The sequence below is a fragment of the Typopeltis vanoorti genome, chromosome 13, assembly GCF_054136105.1.
Source record: "Typopeltis vanoorti isolate ZY-2024b chromosome 13, IOZ_Tvanoo_1.0, whole genome shotgun sequence".
In the NCBI taxonomy this organism is placed as follows: Eukaryota; Metazoa; Arthropoda; class Arachnida; order Uropygi; family Thelyphonidae; genus Typopeltis; species Typopeltis vanoorti.
In genome coordinates this window covers 31,377,960-31,398,973 of record NC_143561.1, presented here as the reverse complement: position 1 = coordinate 31,398,973, position 21,014 = coordinate 31,377,960, and the positions used below count along the sequence as shown (strand labels likewise).

General features: G+C 35.3%; 1 protein-coding gene across 1 annotated transcript in view; it reads right to left on the bottom strand.

Moving 5' to 3' along the window:
- Ptpmeg (protein tyrosine phosphatase Meg) overlaps positions 1–21,014 on the bottom strand; it is a 558,329-nt gene that overhangs the window by 453,433 nt on the left and 83,882 nt on the right. Inside the window, exons 4-5 of the mRNA XM_090403197.1 lie at positions 7,669–7,711; positions 639–717 (exon numbers count right to left, since the gene is read on the bottom strand). Coding sequence (XP_090259323.1) covers positions 639–717; positions 7,669–7,711 — 122 coding nt within the window. The remainder of the gene's footprint in view (positions 1–638; positions 718–7,668; positions 7,712–21,014) is intronic.

Here is a 21,014-nt window from a genome sequence, read left to right as displayed (position 1 = left end):
AGGTGGGGAGAGAACACAGGGGGCATCCATGGAAGTTAAATTTAATTGCAGTCAAGAAAGCAGTAAGAGCTAGGTTTTTCTCTCAGAGAGGAATAATTTGCCTTTAGGGGTAAATTTATTCCCCTATCTAGTCTGAATGGATTTAAGGGAAGGTATGATAGCTGGTTTGGGCAACTTATAGCCTCCCTCGATGAGTCCTTGACTCTCTGGACGTCTCAGATAATAATAATAATAATAATAATAATAAATAGTAAGTATTCATAGAAAAATGAGTAAAAAGCATTAGATGTAATTAGTTCATTAAAGCAAAGGATATAATCTGATTGCAAATAAACAATCAATCAGTCTGAATGACATACCTGATTCTATTCATTTGCACAAAGTATTAAAAACCTTCATTTCTGATTTAAGTTCACTTTCTATCTGGTGAACTCATTCCATCACTAATGGTATGTGTACCACTGACTGAGAAACTCTGTTGTAAGCAAGGTGATTGTATGTTATGAGCTAGACAAGTGGTCACATATTAAATAATCTGAAATTTTTGTCTCGCTAATGTTTTCTAGACATACAGAATGTAATCATGAATAGCCAAAACTATGAATGTTTAACTGAACATCTACTTGTTCTTTACTAACCTTGTATATTCTTCATGAAGCTTGCTTGGATCGGAAACATAAAATTTCACTCGAAAATACAACAAATAAGGAGGACCCACTAAAGAAAGAAAGAAAAAAAGATAGTGTGATGCAAAAATAAAGTGCATGTGTGTAATATACATAATATACATACATAATATATATACATACATACATAATATATATACATACATACATAATATATATATATATATATATACATACACAGTGTGCCCAAAAGTAATGAGACCATTTTTATATCAAAACAATGAACTATATTTGCAATTGTCAATTACACAGATTCAAAATAATCTCCCTCCAACTCCACACTATGTTCACATCTGTCTTACAGGTGTTCAAAGGCACTGTGGAAGTCCTGAACAGGAACCTCCTTCAACCTCTGGGTCATGCTGTGTTGGATGTCCTCAATGTTGCTGAAGCACTTCACTTTCAAGGCACACTTCATCTTTCAGAAAAGTCTGCAGGAGCCAAATCTGGTAAACAAGGGGAATGTTCAATCACACCGACTTCGAAGCCGGAAACTGCTTCACAGGCAGTGTATATAGCCTGTGAAACAGTTTCTTGTAGTGCAACAGAAATCAAATGTTGTTGTGTGGAACAGTTCTTTCATGACATGTCACATGAGAGATGTTGCATTACTTCTAAATAATACTGACTGTTCGCTGTGGTACCCTCAGGAACAAATTCATGACGGATGAAACACAAAATGGTTCATCCTCCAGGGACTCCTTCCCCTCTTTAAACATTGAAAACCAGTAGAACATCTGTACGTGGCTCAAACAGTCATTGACATAAATCTTTTTAGGTTTCAGTACACTTCTCTAGCAGTTTTTCCAAATTTACAGAAAAATTTTAATCACAGCTCTTGCTCCATAACACAACTTTTGACATGCTCTACTCACACACTATTAGATCAACAGTTGCCACATGAAAACTGCTGTGTCATCTGACTTGAAAATTGCACCAGTGATTACAACACACCCTAGCGGTCAAAACTATAAACATGTTTGTTAATTTCATTCAAAGGGCTGTCTGGTAAAAAATCAATCTCATTACATAATGTGTGCACACTGTGTATATATATTTGGGAAGAGACACGCATTCATGAAGAAAGAATGAAAGATTTCAGCAATTTTTTGCACTATCATTCAGTACACCTGTAACTCCACACAAACTTGAGTATACTAGAATCCTTGTTCTACAATTTCTCCCTATTTTGACCAGAGTGACTGTATTACAGATAGCCAATTGCTAGAAAATATGGAATTATATCCAATTCCTTCAACCTGAATAGTTTTATCCTGCAGAAAACAAAGATTCTTAGACTCATTGGGAACAATTTACAAATCCTTCATATAAACTCTTCACAAATTCCAGAAGCTAATTAAAGAATGATGTGGAGCCTTTGCAATCAGTCAAATTTAAATCATAATGAGTGCTTAAAAATTGTGAGAATTCGTCACTTTGAACAATAACTTATAGTTTAAAAAATAATTTATCCAATTTGCAAAAGGGAGCAAATACCTACGCATTCTATTCTAAGTGATGTACCCTGTTCCTTTTCTCTCTATTCTAAGTGATCATACCAACTTAAAATAGTCAACTCACATTCTTGAATGCTAAGAATCTTGAAAATGTTTTCTGATCATTTATTTTCAATAATTACTACTATCACGTTGTTGAGATATAGTTGTTTGTTTATTAAAATTGTATATCTTGGAATTCCAATCTCCATTAACATTGCGCACAGCATATCCTAATTTTACACCAAATGCTTTGCAAATTCATTAAAGCAAAAATATGAAGGAACATTATATTCAGTATTTTTTTTTTTCAATTAAATGTTTATGCTTGCAATCTGATCTATAATTTGAACATACAACTTGTGTTCCTCTTTCAGATCTAACACTTGCATGTTCTAGTATCTGTTGTACTGTGTCAGTATCCAGATGGATACCCAATATTGACCTAAAAAACATGAGAACATCAGTATTAGACATATAAGAAGTTCAGGTTCTTTCTCTGCATTCCTTAAAGTTACAAAAAGGTCTCCTTATTAATTTAGCCTTGATCCTTTGCAACACATATTTAATTGTAAATAGGTCAAAGATTAAAATAAATAGATATAAATAAGTCAGAGATCAAAGGAATTAATTGTAAATATAGGTTGCTTCTATAGTTGTAATGTTGTAATGAAGTAGCAGTGAAATGTGCTACTTCATTTAATCAATCTTTTCAACCTAAGAAAATGAGCCTTGTGAAATTATACAATTTTATATAATGATAATGTTAAATGGTCATTAATTTGTAGGTTAATTCTCTCTAATGCAAGCAATGCTAGAGTGAATTCCTTTGCTCACTATAACAAACTAGTGAAGTTCCAGGCAAAGACCTATTGGCCTCAGTGCTATTCTGATGGAAATACACTACAAAAAAACTTTATAATATAGTAAGAGGTGAATGTGTGATAAACGTAGCTGGCAGAAATTTTCAAGTTTAGCACTGGAAATATGTTGGTAAAATACTGACATCAAAATAATAGCAAAATCTCATACTTTTCTCCTCACTCCCCAAAAATATGTTTAATTACCCGGGCTACCAATCTTTTATGTTGAACAGCATAAAAAACAGGATACTTTAACCCAAGTTATGACCAAGTATCTGGGTTTTATATAAACTTAATAGGATGAGAGTATGTTTCCCATGTGGAAGTCCAAGGATGTTAGTGAAACTACTATACCCTGTTCCACTTTAAGATATCAGCAAATCATTTCCTCATGGAAAACAGACAATTCTACAAACAGAAAATTGTCCCTTCTTTGGATGCAAAATATCTTAAATACCTTCTTAAAATATCATTTGAAGATAAAATTATGAGCATGTTTTTAGTCTTTTTTAAATTAAACAGAATGTTTAAAAATTTAGTACTACTTTAAAAAAAAACACAAAAATAAATAAACTGGCTGATTGCTTTGACCAATCACATCACTCTATGGTTATGATAGATTTCAAAATAGGAACAAACAACATGTCAGATGAGACAGGCGGTTCAATTGTGACTCCAGATTTTTTTAATTTGAAATTCTAATGGGAAAATATTGACGAGTCAATCAAAGCAAATTTTGATGAATGTTTATGCAAAGCTGCGAGCTTCATACCCTGGCAAGACCAAGGAAGACAGTGTAGCAGGCTGACCAGTGTTTTATAAAGAACTATGTTTAGTGTGAAAGCTGATAAAAAGAGGTCACACATGCTGAAGATAACACTCAAAAAGTAGGCACGACGAGGACTTGAACTTGGCCAATCCAGTGCAAAGCACTCGACACCAAGATTTGATGAATTCGTTAGGTGTGCCATTCGCGAAAGACTCATGCATTTTACTTCAGGAATGAGCAACCCACACTGAACAAATGTGGAATGCAATTTCACAGGTTTCATATTCGAATAGGTTTCCAACGATATGACACAAGGGATCAAGGGGATGGTGAAGTGCATGTACCCAAATTCCAGAAGTATTGAAATAGAGAAGAGTAATTTTTGACATTGGTCAACTCGAATTGGCCAAAAATAATAGGCATTGGTGAGTCCTGGATGAGAGAAAACGATATAATTACAGGGATAGAATATAAAGGGTATTGTATTTTCAGGAATGTCAGAGGGAATAGGGCAGAAGGTGAGGAGTTGCTGATGATCACTGAACAACTTCAATCAACAAAATTAGAAGTTAAAATGGATTTTAGGTATGGGGGGAGATGGTTCATTTGAGGCCATATGGTATGTGATAGATGCCAATAGGACAAAATATATTGCTGGTTACCACTAGAGATCAGGGGGATCCACAGAAGATGCCACACAATGGAATCTTCCTGTGGCCTGCATTCATAACATAATAAATGCAGACCAAGCAATTACTATGTGGGAATTCAACTATGGGGGACACAGATTGGAAGGACATAGAAAGAAGGCATCAAAAGATGGAAATAAAATTTATCCAGTTCCTAAGGGAGAATTACCTGAAAGAACATCTTAGAGAGAGGAACTTGGAGTTTTAGACTACAAGATATGGTAACAACATCGGAAGATATAACCATAACCAAGTAAGACACTCTGCCTCCAACTGGGAAGAGATCATTCAGTCTTGTTCTGGGAAGTAGCTAAACATGTGGAATTCTTCGTCAAGAAAGAGTTTGCGTTGAATGATAAAGTTGGTAATTATGACTTAGAGTCAAGAGGCATCTTAGAGAAGTGCATGGCTTGAGAAGATAGAGGAAAGAATGTCAGTAGTGCATGGGTATTGTTCAGGGATTGTTTGAGAGAAGCACTACCAGAGACTGCATACCCATAGTTAGGAAGAAAAACCAAGTGGAGATTAAGTGGAGAGGACTGGCGCAAAAAAAAAGAAAATACTGTGGATGGAATCACTCCTTTCCTTATAGGAATATAAGGAAAGGAGTGATCAGCATACTCATGAACAGAGAAAATTAGCTACGCAGGCCAAAGTAAATCCAAAAGAGTTTGTTTGTCATGTAACTGATGGTAGGAAGGTAACAAAGGCAAAAGAAATAGTTGAGTTGCTGGGTGATCATTTTGCAAAGGTATATCATCCAGGTGGAGATTGTACAGTTGCTGATGTCATAGAAATGCTAATCAACATTGAGGTACATGAACAGGCGGTGTTCAGCACATTGAAAAATATCGATGTGAATAAAGCAGCAGAACTAGATGGTATATCAGCCTGTGTAGTACACGAAAGTACACGAGAATTGGCATTGCCTCTGATATTGTTCAATCTCAGTCTCAGCTCTGGCAAGGGAGTGGAAAGACAATAAGTTAGTTCCATTATGTAAAAGGTGGTTCCAAGAAAGAAGTATCCAACAACAGACCAATTAATATCTCAGGAGTGGTTGTTAAAAGTATTGAGAAATTAGTTAAAGTTGAAATCTAACAATATCCGGATAAGGATACAATACTCTGTAGGCAACATGGCATTATAAAAGGTTGATCTTGTCTTGGTAATTTATTCACATTTTATAATAAAGCGACAGTGAATTGGATAAAGGAAATGGCTCTACCATGATACTGCTGGATTTTGCAATGGCATTTGACAGAATGCCACATAGAAAACTATTACAAAAGTTAAAACTAATGGGAATGGATATGAAGCTAGCAGCATGGCTAGGGTGGCTGACAAAAAAGACACCAGAGAGTAGTATATAGTGCAGTGAAATCTAGGAGAATGAGGGTGACCAGTGGAGTAGCTATGGATTCGGTACTAGAGCTGCTACTCTTTAATTTGTATATCAATGATATAGGGAAAGATTTAAAGGGGGGGGGGATATTCAGTTGTCTGATGATACAACACTGGGGAGGGCAATAGTTGATGAAGGTGATGTAGATATCTTGCAGGATGATTTATATAAATTGACAATAAATAAAAAGAATAAATTTTCAACTTCTTTTTTTCAATGTGTTCTTTTTTCAACCTTTCGGGCTGAAAAAAAAGGTTACATTGAAGGAAATTAATGATTACTAAAGAAAGAATCATTCAGCTTCATTTCGCAATGTAAAATTACATAAGAAAAGTGAATATTAAAAATTCAACATTATTTCAAAGCTGAATGTTTGCAGAAATTATGAAACTTTTGTAAATTTTACCTAAGAGCTTAGGAGAATACAATCCTCGGCATCAGAGTTGCCTTAGCTTGTAGTACTTAAAAGAACATGACCACTTCCCAAGGCATCCGTTAGCTCGCCTTTTATTAGTGCATGTCATTAAGGTATTATTTCTAGAAAATTTTCCATGTCACTCCTCTAAATTAACATAAATTTTTATGACTGTTTTGCCTATTTTTTTTTCAGGAGTACCCCTTTTATGAAGTCATTGGCTTTTTACTCAATGTTTAGAGTATTACTGATGTTTTAAAGACATAGATACATGAAGAATATAAGGAAGGAATAATTTTGGACATTCTTTGGACATACATACCTTGAAACCTGGATTTTGAATTCACATACCTTTGTCTTACCTGCAATTATGTCACATCTCTCTCTCTCTCTCTCTCTTTCACTTTTCCAACCCCTCCTCCCCACTTCCTTTCAGTCATTCTTCAGGAGTAATATATAAATGTTTATCGCCATATGCCAGATGCTGTTCAAAAAGAGGGCAACCAGGAACATCCTACAAAAGGAATGTCCAAATTATAGGCCTATCTATGTGTCAGGTGTTGTGGTTAAGGAGAAGGTGTTGGAGAAGCTGGTGAGAACTAGGATCCAGAAGTGGGTTGACAACAATGGTATTATCTTTGATAGACAGCATGGATTTGCTAAAGGGAGGTCATGTTTTAGTAATCTACTTACTTATTACAATAAGGTGACGGCTTCTTTGGACAAAGGAGAAGGATACACAATTTCACAAAGGCTTTTGATAGATTATTGCATGATAGGTTGACAGTCAAACTAGAGGGGGATGGGGTGGGATAGTAGATTAGTGCATTGAATTGGAGACTGGCTATCTGATAGGTATCCGCAAGTTGTATATGGGGAGCAATATCCAGGAAGAGGAAAGTCGCCAGTGGAGTCCTCAGAGGTGTGTTTTAGGGCCATTGCTGTTTAACCTGTATGTTAATGATATTGGCAAAGATCTGGATGATGCAGAGGACACAGACTTGTAGAAGTAAGGAGATTCTCATTTCATTGTATAAGGCTATGATTAGGCCATACATGGATTTCTATACACAGATTTGGTCACCTGGTTTTCAAAAGGACGAAGAGATGTTGGAATGAAATGAGTTTGCTTCAGAGCAAACTTAAAGAACCAGATGGTAGTGAAACCAGTATGTTGCTTGCTTCCTATTTCTTATTTCACAGGCAAACGATGCAGGTTACACAAGTACAAAGTAAAAATTATTTTTTTTTTTTAATCTGAAATTTGTAATGATGATTACACATGAAATTTAATGATGATGCATGTGATATGAATTCAACAAAATTTGCAATTATATTTACTTACATTTCATCTGTTTTCGAACTGATTTTGATGGATCAAGCCACCTCTGTAAAATGAAAATAAAGATTACACTATCTGGCATTAAAAAGAAATGATCATTTATATATATGATATTTATATATAGCTTTTTTTATATAGCATAGCATATACAGAAAAATAATAATCTATCATTTATTCAAAACAACTACCAATCAATTAACTGATCCTTGTATATCAACCAGACTTCTGGAACAGCACTATGTATTTTTTTTCCCCATATTTGCTTTTCATATCATGAATATATTTAAATTAAATACAATTTTAAAAAAATAAAAGAAAAAAAACAAGGTGGGACCTTTCATAAATTAACAGCCAGTCATATACTTGTCAAACAGAATTATCTTCTCTTCGTGTAAATATCTGGAAGAGTTTGGATAGACTTTACTATGAAAATTGGAACACACTGGCATAGTAAACAAAGAAAGAATGAAGAATTATCAAATCTAATCAAAGAAAAAAACAGCCGCACCGACAGACTCAAACAACCTCTATACAAAACCTCCTACTAATAATATTACAAAAATGGAATGAACAGCTGTAAATTACAGTTATCATTTACAAATTTTAATGAGTAATTACTGTGCTTGATTACATACAATAAGAACACAGGGATTAAAATGTATAAGCCCACACTGGTCACTGTTAAGGCATTCAAATTCAAATTACTCCACTGGGATGATATGCCTAACACAACAGGAAAAATTATTAATGCAATATTCTGTCTTTTGTCAAATTCAAAATCCTTAATTAGGGAATATTTAAAATCTTGATATTAAATACAGTTATTCATAAAATATAGAATACTATTAGCCTTGTTTTTATGCTTCTCACCCAATGAAGGTCATAAACCAATACTGTACAGGGTTATCAATTTAAAGTATCCCTGTTTAAGGCCTTATGGTGCAAAACTGTGCAGAAATACAATTATGCAGCATGCCGAAGCAATATCTGAAAAAAAAAAAAAAAAAAAAAAAAAAAAAAAAAAAAAAAAAAAAAACCTAGTTCCAAAATTCACCACCAGGGGTGCTGTATGCTGTACCACGTGTAGATGTAGTAATTTTTCTGTGTGTAAGAAGGAGAAAAGTGACACAAGCATAAACAAATAAACAACACATTCTTATTCACTTCCATTATGAATCCACGTTCTGTGCTGCTCTTCCCAGAATGCCACAACCTGCATCATCTACATGGTGTGTTCAATGGCAGAATGCAGCTGATAAGGAATAAAGTTGTGCACAGGCTGCATTATGCTGTCCTTCAGCATTGCAAGTTATCAGAATGATTCTGATAAACCCTTCCTCCTTTGAGAAATCCCTCGAGCCAGAAGTCACAGGGGATTAGATCAAGTGAACAAGGTAACCATGCAGCAGGAAATGATTGCTGTTCACTCTGGCTTCAAATGCTATCAAAGAACCTCCTGCAGATCGACCAATGTGTGGAGGGGCCCCATCCAGCATGAAAATGACTGTATCCATGCACAAGCACTGCTCTAGTTGTGGCACAACAAAATTATTTATCATATTGCAATACCTCTCAGCAGTAACATTTGCCGAGGACAAAAAAGAAGAATGGTTCAATTATAAACGAAGACACATGCACCAGACACAGTAACTTTGGTGAATGCAAAGGAATTTGTTGGATTGCATGCAGGTTCTGCATAATTCATACCTGGCAATTGTGAGTATTCACAGCTCTGTTCAGATAAAAGTGAGCCTCATCTCCTCACAAAATCATCCATGGCCACACAATATCCAACTCCACTCAAGCAAGAAATGTTAAAGCGAATGTCAGTCAACTTTCAACGTCTGTGGGCGCAGAACTTTGAAAGTTGACTTCTACAGGACTTCTGTAGAATTTTCCAGACAGTTGTGTAAGGCATATTCATGTGCCTTGATACAGCATGTGTGCTGCAAGGATCAACACTGTTATTCATGGATTGCTCCACAACAGCAGTAGCAACTTCATTCATTTGTTGTGAACTGATTGGTTTGTGACTTCCACCAGGTCTAACTGCCAATGATCCCATTTTTTTAAAGTGGTTAATCATTTTATTTAATAAAATATTTAAAATTTATTTAATAAAATGATTAGTCACTTTAAAGACGTGTTTTTTTGTTTTTTTTTTACAATACAATACAATGTTATCAAAAAACAGTGGTATTATAAATGCTAATTAAAACTGGCACAATGTCTATGCTGTAAATCATCTATAAATCTTATTCTTCCAACACCTTTAACCATTAAGTAGGCGAGCAGTTATAATATAATATTGTCCTAAGAGTCCTATTGCAAGTGTCCTATTATCCTAATATAGTATTGTCCTGAGCTTATTTCACTGCTCACAATATGCATTAGTTTTAAATGTAATTAAATATCTGAACAATTTATACAAAGAAAAATAAATAACGGAAAAAACTCACTAAAACTCAAAATTAAACACTAACTGACAATTCCAAAAAAGCACCACCTAAGTAGCTGAAGTAAGATAACTAAAAAGGTCATGGATTTTTTTTGGAATTGTCAGTTAGTGTTTAATTTTGAGCTTAATGTACTGAAGATGCCTGTGACACACAGGCGAAAATTATACTATTAAATAATCTTTCTATGTGAGTTTTTTCCGTTATTTATTTGTATCGATATGTCTACTCATGGTTTACCTCTTTTAAAACAATGAAAAAGGCTTTTTAATACTATTATTTAAACAATACAATTATCTTGAAACAAATCAAAGATTAGATCGTGTGAAAGAATATATCATGAAAAGGATGTCTGGCTCCATAATGAGTGCTACCTACTTTCTTGTTCTCATGAATTTTGTTATTTGTGTTTGTAACTACATTATTGCTTAAGGATAATTTATACAATTCCACCCTTCATTATGAACAATAACTGAAAGAAAACACAAACTGAGTTATAATGAGTGATGCAATGTACACTATTGTACATATTAAACCAACATTAAAGGAAAAGATATTTCTTATAATTAAGTGTAATGTGTACTGAGAACTAAAAAATTTATTACTCTGTTCTGTCATCATAACATTTAGATTTTTAGAGCCTCCCTCAACGAGTATATTTTAGCTGACTAGTAGACTTGAGTTGTATTTCTGGAGCCCTGCATATATACATATGTATTTAGTGTATATGCATATATTACAACTTAAATATACTCATCATAAAAAAAATTTACTTACCCCATATAACAAATTATGGTAAAAGATGTATGTATATATATATAAAGTTACCACTGTGTTCAATTTCAGCAGCAACAAAGAAAACATCCTTAATAGAATTTGAAACAGCTTAATTCAAATGATGTGCAATAATCTGCAAGATCTCAAATGTCTTTCTTTTTGTTCCCAACATCACATGCTACATCGACTGTCTGCTAAACAATATCTGGCTACTATTTTATTATTATTATTATTAAACAAGACCTCATGGAGTCAAAGACTCATCTAGGTGGTCCTTTTATCTCACACACATCTCATCATACCGGGTCTTAAACACATTCAAACTCCTTGCAGACACCACACTCTCAGGCAAGGCATTCCAATCATTCACAACTCTGCACGAAAAAAACCTGCCTCTCACTCCCCTACTCACACCCTCTTTATACAGTTTCCAGGGATGACCTCTGGTTCTCCCCTGATCTCCCACTATTCGCTGTAGAACTTCTCCACCATTGATCCTATAGCAACCCCTTACCAACTTGTAGGTCTCTATCATATCTCCCCTCTTCCTTCTCTCCACTAGTCTCTGCAAATTACATCTTTTCAATCTTTCCTCATACTCGACATTCCAGAGGTCAGAAACTACCTTAGTCAGTCTCCTTTGGACCCTTTCCAACATCTCTTCATCCTTCTGAAAACCAGGTGACCAAATCTGGGCACAATAGTCCATGTGTGGCCTAATCAAAGCCTTATACAATGGAACAAGAATCTCCCTACTTCTACACATCAGTGTCCTCCTCATCATTCCCAGAAGTCTTTGTGTTGTCTTCACAATTTTGGCGATGTGACCCCTAAATTTTAGATCCTTATCCACTATCACTCCCAGATCTCTTATTTCCTCTACTTCCAACAATATATTCTCACCAAGCATAAATTCTGCATCCCATCTTTGTTTTCCAAATTTTAAAACCTTACATTTTGCAACATTGAACTCACATCCCCATTTGCTTGCCCAATCACTCAATTTATTCAAGTCTTCTTGCAAGGCCACAACATCTTCACTACTCTTTATGGTTCGTCCCAACTTTGCATCATCTGCAAACAACTGAATATCTCCATCCAAATCTTCGCCAATATCATTAATATACAAGTTAAATAGTAATGGCCCTAAAACAGATCCCTGAGGCACTCCACTAGTGACTTTCCTTTTCCTGGATATTGCACCCCCATACACAACTTGTTGATACCTATCAGATAGCCAGTCTCCAATCCAATGCACTAATCTAATATCCAACCCCATCTGCTCTAGTTTGACTGTCAACTTATCATGAGGCACTCTATCAAAAGCTTTTGCGAAATCCAAGCATATTACTGTGTATCCTTCTCCTCTGTCCAAGGAAGCAGTCACTTTATTGTAATAAGTAAGTAGATTACTAAAACACGACCTCCCTTTAGCAAATCCATGCTGTCCATCAAAGATTATACCATTGTTGTCAACCCAACTCTGGATCCTAGTTCTCACAAGCTTCTCCAACAACTTAACCACAACACCTGACACACAGATAGGCCTATAGTTTGATGCTTGAGTTCGATCACCTCCTTTATGAAGTGGCACAATCTTGCCCTCCTTCCACTCTTTAGGGACTTGACCAAGTGCAAGACTCGTATTAAAAAAATATGTCAAGGCAGGTGTCAACTCTCTGGCACATTCCTTCAGAATACGCGGTGATATATTATCAAGTCCCACAGCCTTATTTACATCTAGTTTACTCAACTCCCGAAACACCTCTTGCTCACTTACAGTCAGTCTCTCCTCCCCATCATCAACTGCTCTTAATCTCTCCATGAAGTCACATTCACAAGATTGAAAGATCTTTATGAACTGCTCATTAAGTATCTCCACCACACATTCTGCAACAGCTGTCTTTATACCATTTCCTCCAATCAATGTCATCCTTCCATAATCATTCTTTCTTTTGCTGGCTACATATCGAAAGAACTCCCTAGGATTCTTTTTAGCTTCATTAGCTAACTGCTGTTCATACCTCTCTTTAGCTACTCTCACCAACCAAGTCACTCTCCTTGCATGGTCTTTGTAGAACTCATGAAATTGGTTACTTCCACTTCTCTTATGCTGCCTCCACAATGCCCTTTTTCTCTGTATTGCATGCTTAATCTCTTTATTCATCCATCTCACACCTAACTTATTTAACCTTCTCACCCGTGGTATACATTTAGACATTGCATCCACTAAATATTTTTTGAAAATCCCCCAAGCTGCATTGATCTCTTTTCCAGCTAACTCCTCATTCCATGCTACACCTGCAAGCTGTCTCCTGTGCTCTTCATAATCACCCCCCTTGTAGTTCCACATATACCCTTTTTTCACAGGGGTCCTTGCACTGCTGGCAACCACCCAAGTAATCACCTCATGGTCACTTTCGCCAATTGGTGGATGATTTGATACCTCATTGATAATTACATCCTCCGATGAGATGACCAAATCCAAGACCCTTAATCCTCTTGTGCCCTCTGTTACATACTGTCTGAGGAAGTTATCCCTCAAAAACTCAAGAAACTCATTTTCTTTACTTCCAGTTGCTATCTCTTCATTCCAGTCTATATTGCCATAATTAAAATCACCCATAATGATCACCCTTTTCTTATTTGCTTGGCTTATTTGACTATACATTTCACTATCACCACCATCCACATTACCAGGTCTATAACAACATCCCACCAAGTATTTGATTCTATTCACCTCTATCTCACACCATACTGCCTCAAAACCACTGGCCCCATTTCCCCCTTGCATCTCTTCCTTGTATGGACATAACTCTTTCTCTATCATCAATAGCACTCCCCCTCCCTTTTTACCCCTTCTATCCTCACGAAACACATCATACCTTTCCATCTCTATTCCTGTCAGGATGTCATCCTCATCTAACCATGTCTCACTTATTCCGACAATCTCTGGGTGCACAGACGCAATTAGTGCAACCATTTCATCCGCCTTGTTTCTTATACTTCTAGCATTGGTATACAAACACAACAACTCATTTCTGGATCTACAGCTAGTTCCACTGATACCACTCACTCGATGTGATCTCTCCATGCTGGACTGGGGCCATTTCCCTTTCTGCTTCTTCATTTTAGAACCCTTTGCAATTCCATCTGTTTCCTTTTGATCCCTGATCATCCCATTACTTTCCTGCCTACACATTCTCTCACCTCCTCTTGGAGCATCCACCTTTCTCACGCAGTGTATCCCTGTCCACCCTGAGCCTCCCCGTTTCCCTGCTCCTCTTGCACACCCATTCTCTCATTATCTATACTCATACCACTCACTTCCACATTCATTTCCACTCCTTCCATCTCTCCTGTCTTACTCTCCTGCTCTTCCACATCACTCCCCTCTCGATCTGATTCATTCTCTCTATTCACTTCTCTACCTTCCAGCAGCAGTCTCTCCAAGCGGCTCACACCATAACCACTCAAATGCAGTCCATCGCTCCCATACAGCTCACTTCGTCCCTCAAACTCATTCCACACATTAACAAACTGTACTCTCATCTCCTCACACATTTCAGCCAGAATATCATTCATAATCCTTGCTCTCCGCCTCATTTCACCACAATCATACCTAGGCAACACACTGACCACCCTTCCTGTCACACTATTCTCCTTTATCTTTCCAAGCAGTGCATTTTGTTCAAAGCATTTTGTGGCCTGATATTGTTAATTTTTTTATATATTGTTAAATTCTAATGTTAGATATTGTGATATTAAGTTTTTTTTTTTCTTTTAGGCTTGCACGGTGATCCGAATGCATTTTTGGAAATTATGGAGACAACTACCGTGTTTGAATAAAAACTTTAGTTTACTATTACTAAAATTTTACAATTCGACGTTTCGACCTTTATGTTAAGGTCATCTTCTGGAGCGTACAAATATACACAGGAAACAAGCTATACTACAATCATACTGGTTCGTTAAAGACACTGACTAACCGCTACCACAATTGTTGGCCTGACCTCTGGTGGAAAAAAAAAAAAAAATTGTACATCAGCGCTAAAGTCCTATTATTTGTGTTGTCTACTATATACATATATTAACATTATATTAACATCATTCCAGCCAGTTGGAGTGGAATGGTTTCTAATAATAGCAGATTGGCTAGAGTCCTGACTTGTGTTGAATCTTTCAAATTAGGTTGGCTGAATGAAGTTGGCTGAACATTCAGCCAACCTAATTTGAAAGATTCAACACAAGTCAGGACTCTAGCCAATCTGCTATTATTAGAAACCATTCCACTCCAACTGGCTGGAATGATGTTAATATAATGTTAATATATGTATATAGTAGACAACACAAATAATAGGACTTTAGCGCTGATGTACAATTTTTTTTTTTTTTTTTTTTTTTTTTTTTTTTTTTTTTCCACCAGAGGTCAGGCCAACAATTGTGATAGCGGTTAGTCAGTGTCTTTAACGAACCAGTATGATTGTAGTATAGCTTGTTTCCTGTGTATATTTGTACGCTCCAGAAGATGACCTTAACATAAAGGTCGAAACGTCGAATTGTAAAATTTTAGTAATAGTAAACTAAAGTTTTTATTCAAACACGGTAGTTGTCTCCATAATTTCCAAAAATGTGATATTAAGTTCTTTCGTTACTACTTTTTGCCAGATATTGTTAAATTTTTTTTGATATTGCTAAATTCTATTGTTCGATAGTGTAATAATAAGTTCTTTACCATTACAGTTTTGATAATTATTAGTATGTATTTTTTTTTTCCATATTTTATTTTTTTATGCCATGACGAAGAGCAAATTGCATAACCACCCAACTCCTGTGGCAAGACTCGTATGAGACTAAATAGACAGAGTGAAATTATTGAAGTTTCTTTGAATAATAAGAAATGGTCTGCTTTCTCTTACAAAGGGCTCAGACCAAGCTACGTTTTGTTTGCAGAACGAACATAGCGAAGTACATCTATACCAAACTGGACAATGTGCCAATAATGAACGAGTTGGTTCTTAATAGGGTTAATGGATATGTTATTGTTTACAAATCAGTAGATACTCCTGTGCATGTAGATGATGCAGTTCATTTTCCCATGGAATTTTTCAATTTGCTTAATCTGCCTGGATTGCCTGGTCATGAAATTCAAAAATAGGTGTTCCTATTATGTTGCTTCAAAATCTTCCCCCTCTCCCAAATCTCTGCAATGGAATTAAACTTCAAGTAAAATCGCTGAAACTGAATATGATAGAAGCTGCGATATTTACAGGTCCTGGTATTGGAGAAATTGTCTTCATTCCTCAGATACCCTTCAATCCTTCAAACTACCCATTTGCATTCAAAGGGTTACAATTTCCAATAAGAGTTTGATTTGCAATGACAATTAATCCTCACATATACATGTTTAGATTTAAGAGGTAAATGTTTCAGACACAGGCAGTTATATGTAACGTGTTCTCGAGTTAGCAGTCCTGAGAATTTAATTATTTTTGTCAAGGATGATGAAACTTCTAATGTTGTTTACAAAGAAGAGTTATAATGCTCACAATTCTACACCATGATGCACCAGCACAAAATACTCGAATAAATACCCTGAACTGAACCGCTTGCAGTATAAGTTCATCTCAGTGAAGCAGGAGAGCTCAGCTAGTCATTTTTATACATTATAGAATGCAATTTCGACTTTGTAGCACAACCACTTGGATTCCTCAAGCCATTTGTCTTTGAAAGCATGTTATGATTGTTTTTAGATGACACAACAGCAGAACTTTTTTCTCCAGTGTTTTTAATATTTTCTGGTCACTTATTTTGGCCTTCAGTTTTTTACTTCACAAAAATTAAATGTATAGGTTGCATTTCCTTTCATTTATTGACCATAGTGAAGGGTGAATTTATATAAATTATACATAAAAATAATACAATAGGAAACACAAAGTTTATGAAAATAACAGAAAATGGTCAACATTAGCAAAGGAATCAGACTAACTTTTCACAATGTAATGTTAATCATGTGATAGTCTTCAAATTAATATAAAAAACTATAATCTTTGCTGTTTTTTAAATAACAATATTAAAGCCTATTCATCATATATATGTTCAAGTATATAATTACACTAAGCGAATTCATTTTTTGAATTGGGAAATAAGCTTATGGCAATACTATGTTGCAACTGCATACCTACTTAAGGATTAAAGAGGGGCTGGGAGAATTACACTTGACAGGGATTTTTTCAGTAATCTTCAATTCTAGAAACTTTCTATAGAACTGTTAAACTTATGTATATTCATTTTAAAGTTTTCTTCTTTAACGATATGCCTGATTTTTATTAGAATGGCAATGACTCAAGTTACGCAGAAAGAATGTTGTTTAAGAATACTTGACTTTGTATCAAAATTAATTTGCAGACACGTGGTAGGCTTTAGTTTACAACTGAGAGAGAGAGACCAATAGTGCCAACTGTTGTCATAGATTGGAAATACTTGAAATTTCAGAAACAGAAGCAAGGTGTCTTTGAGTGTAACTTCATGCAAACCAACTTTTGGCAGAACACAATCTAAAAAGAATTAAATTTGTTAATTAATTACGTACGATACTATCTCATGGTTGAAAAAAAAATTATTTTATTTTTTGATCAAATAACTTGATAGTGAATGAGATGATGTTTTAAAATGCATAAAAGGATGTGCAAATTATATAGAAAATAAGGCAAAACATTTTGAATGCATTTAGAATGAGGGTGAAAATTCACTCGCCATATGTCTCTGATAACTTACCTGTGGCAAGTAGATTTCTGGGATGTTGTATATACAGGTAACCCTCGTATAACGTGGTACTTATACAACGCGGTTTCGATATAACGTGGTCTACAAATTGTAGTAACCCTTGTTCAACGTGGTTTTGATATAACCTGGTCTACAAATTGTAATAACCCTTTATATTTTTCACTGCGTGACTTAAAAAATCTAATTTTATCTTCGTTAAATTTTCGTCTGCCCATATTGTGCATGTAGTTATAAGTAGCAAATTTATATTAGGGGAAATACCCTTCAGCAGGTTACATCTAGTATGTTTGAAAATTGGTTTTTCAAGTGTTTTGTACCCGATGTAGAAAGTTACAGAAAGAAAAAGAATACCAATTTCAAAATTCTACTAATTTTAAACAACGCACCAGGCCAGCTAACAAATTTAAGCCATCTGAATATTAAAATAACTTTTTTGCCGCCCAATACTACTTCACGTATTCAACCACCAGACCAAGGAATAATATCAACATTTAAGTAATATTTGTCGAACATTCCAATTAATTTTGAAAAAAAATGGAATCTAATCAAACATGGCACTGCTTCAAGCATGGGAAAAGTTTTCAATATTGAATTGTGTGAAAATTATTTCTCTGTCCATTAAGGAATTACAACCCTCTACACTGAATGCTTGTTGGGAAAAAATATGGCCTGAAGTCGTTCTGGAACAAAATTTCGTACCTCAAGTGGATGAAGAGCTGAGACATATAATAAACATTGCACACATTTTTGGTGGACAGGACTTTTGAAAACAAAATTAGTGAATTAATTAATAGGAAAACAGATTTAAATGAGGTGGAACTGGTACTATTAATAGATGATGTTAAAGATACCAAGCAATTTTAAACTTGGTTTTACTCCATTTTTCCCAAGTGAGCAAACAGACAAAATGTCAGGTTTGCGCCTGCAATTGATGCAAGACTAGCTGATCCCACAGGTAGTGTGGGATCAGCTAGTACCATGAGTTGCCTTGGTCTTGCAATACCTGTGGGATCAGCTAGTCTTGCATCAATTGCAGGCGCAAACCTGACATTTTGTCTGTTTGCTCACTTGGGAAAAATGGAGTAAAACCAGTTTAAAACTGCTTGGTATCTTTAACATAATTATACCCAAGTTAAAAATACTTTCTACATCTAGATCTCCTCCTGAGATTTTTATTTAATAAGGTTATAACACCTTATGGTAACTCGTTTTGGTAAAATACTTACAAGCTCTGCATTACTAAATCTTGGTATTGGAATTTCTAGCCTGGCTCCCACTGATGAGACCTCAATAAAGGTCGAAACCGGTCTGGGTAGTGGCCCCTAGCCTTTAATACAAAACATCATACATCCCCTTCTTGGAGATGTGTTTTGACATTAAGGGTAAATATTAAGATTAGTGATCAGAGCTTGCTCCACCTTTACCACGAGTTGCTTGGTCTTGCACTACCTGTGGGATCAGCTAGTCTTGCATCAATTGCAGGCGCAAACCTGACATTTTGTCTGTTTGCTCACTTGGGAAAAATGGAGTAAAACCAAGTTTAAAATTGCTTGGTATCTTTAACATAATTATACCCAAGTTAAAAATATTTTCTATATTAATAGATGATGTCGAACCAAATGACGTGGGAAGTTCTGCCAAAGATTCTGATTGTGATGAATCCGTTAAAGAAGTCAGTTTAAAGAAATTAGCAGAAGGATTGGACTTGACAAGGAAGTTATTTTACGGATAATGATTCCTCAATGCAGAGCTCCAGAAAATTCACGAGACAATTGGATATTTGTTTAGCTCCATATTATGAACTTAATAAAAAATTGCAACATAGTGGTAAGCAAGGTCTTATTACTAATTTCTTAATAGCTGAACCAGCAAAAGTATGCAAGGAGAATTATACAAATGATGTCCAAGAGATTTCAAGTGATGACGACATCCAGCCACTCATAAATAAAGAACATCTATGAAATGTTATTTTTGAAGATAGTAATGACGATTAAATTATGCACTTTATTTTATTTTGCCTAAAACGTTTATTGCATTATGTACAATGAAGTTTACGTACGATTTGCAATTTTTATAATTTTATACTATGTATCTGTTTCATAGTTTATGTTTTCTTAATTTACATGAATTACCTGAATTAAATAAAAAAAATATTTTTGTTAGTTATGTCATTGTTGTTTATATAATTAAAAAAAAAAAAATTTCAGAACATAAACCTACTTTTTCTATCTGATCTGAGTCTCGCATAACATGATTTATATAATGCGGCATTTCTATGGAACCTAACATCTGCGTTATATGAGGGATACCTGTATGTATGTGTGTATATATGCATATGCATAAATATAAATACACACATACACTAAATGGCATTTTAGACTGTTATTTGGAAATTGTGTATTATTTTAGAAGTGATTTTACCCAAAATTCTGTAACAAAAGAAAATACAACAACAGTTTTCAAGTGATTGAAGATGTCTAAATGAACCAAAAGTACCCTGAGCATCTCAAAAAAGCAGTTTCTCTGTATTCTGATATCAGCTATAGCAAGTAGTAACAGACAATGTATAGCCATGCCTATGGCATGGAGTAAAGATGGCAACAACAAAGCCAAGCAATGACAAGAGTGCTTCAAGTCTCACTACCACAAACTGACCTCTTGAATCTTTAAAGTGCTGTAGTTGCAAACTGCATTTTGAATGAGAAAAAGACCTTTCCATGCAATTTTTGTTCCCAGTGAACACATGCTAATTTGTGCCATGATCGATGAATGAGCACCAACTCCTAAGCAACTTTGGCTGGCCAGCCATTTTTCTGTCACATTTGCCTCCTCTAAATTAAAAGCTTTCTATTCCTCAGAAAATGCAAGGACAGCTTGGAACAGTGCTTTATCATGTTTGACATAAACCTCTCAGAACATTGAGAGGTTTATGTCAAACGTCCCCATGCTGTTTCTGAATTGCAAGGCAGTGACGTGAGTAAGCTTCATGTCACTTCCTTGTCAGTTCATGAATGAGTCAGAAAACAAAAAGCATAATGCCATCATCCTGAATTTCCAATCTGAAGCCAATGCAACACTAAATGACAACATTTCAGGCTCACTGAATAATGCAACTTTCACCACAAGAAAACATGAACATTCAATTATAAAGAAGGAATAGTAGAGAGAAAATCTGCAAATAACTAGAATGGAAACCTGAACCCAAACACTGAACAGGGAACATGTGGTACTCATGCAGTCAAGAGGAACTTTCACAGAATCTTTCAGATCCATTTCACAAATATGCATGGTCTAAGTTCCGATCTTAATGATGTCAGCTTTCACCTCCAG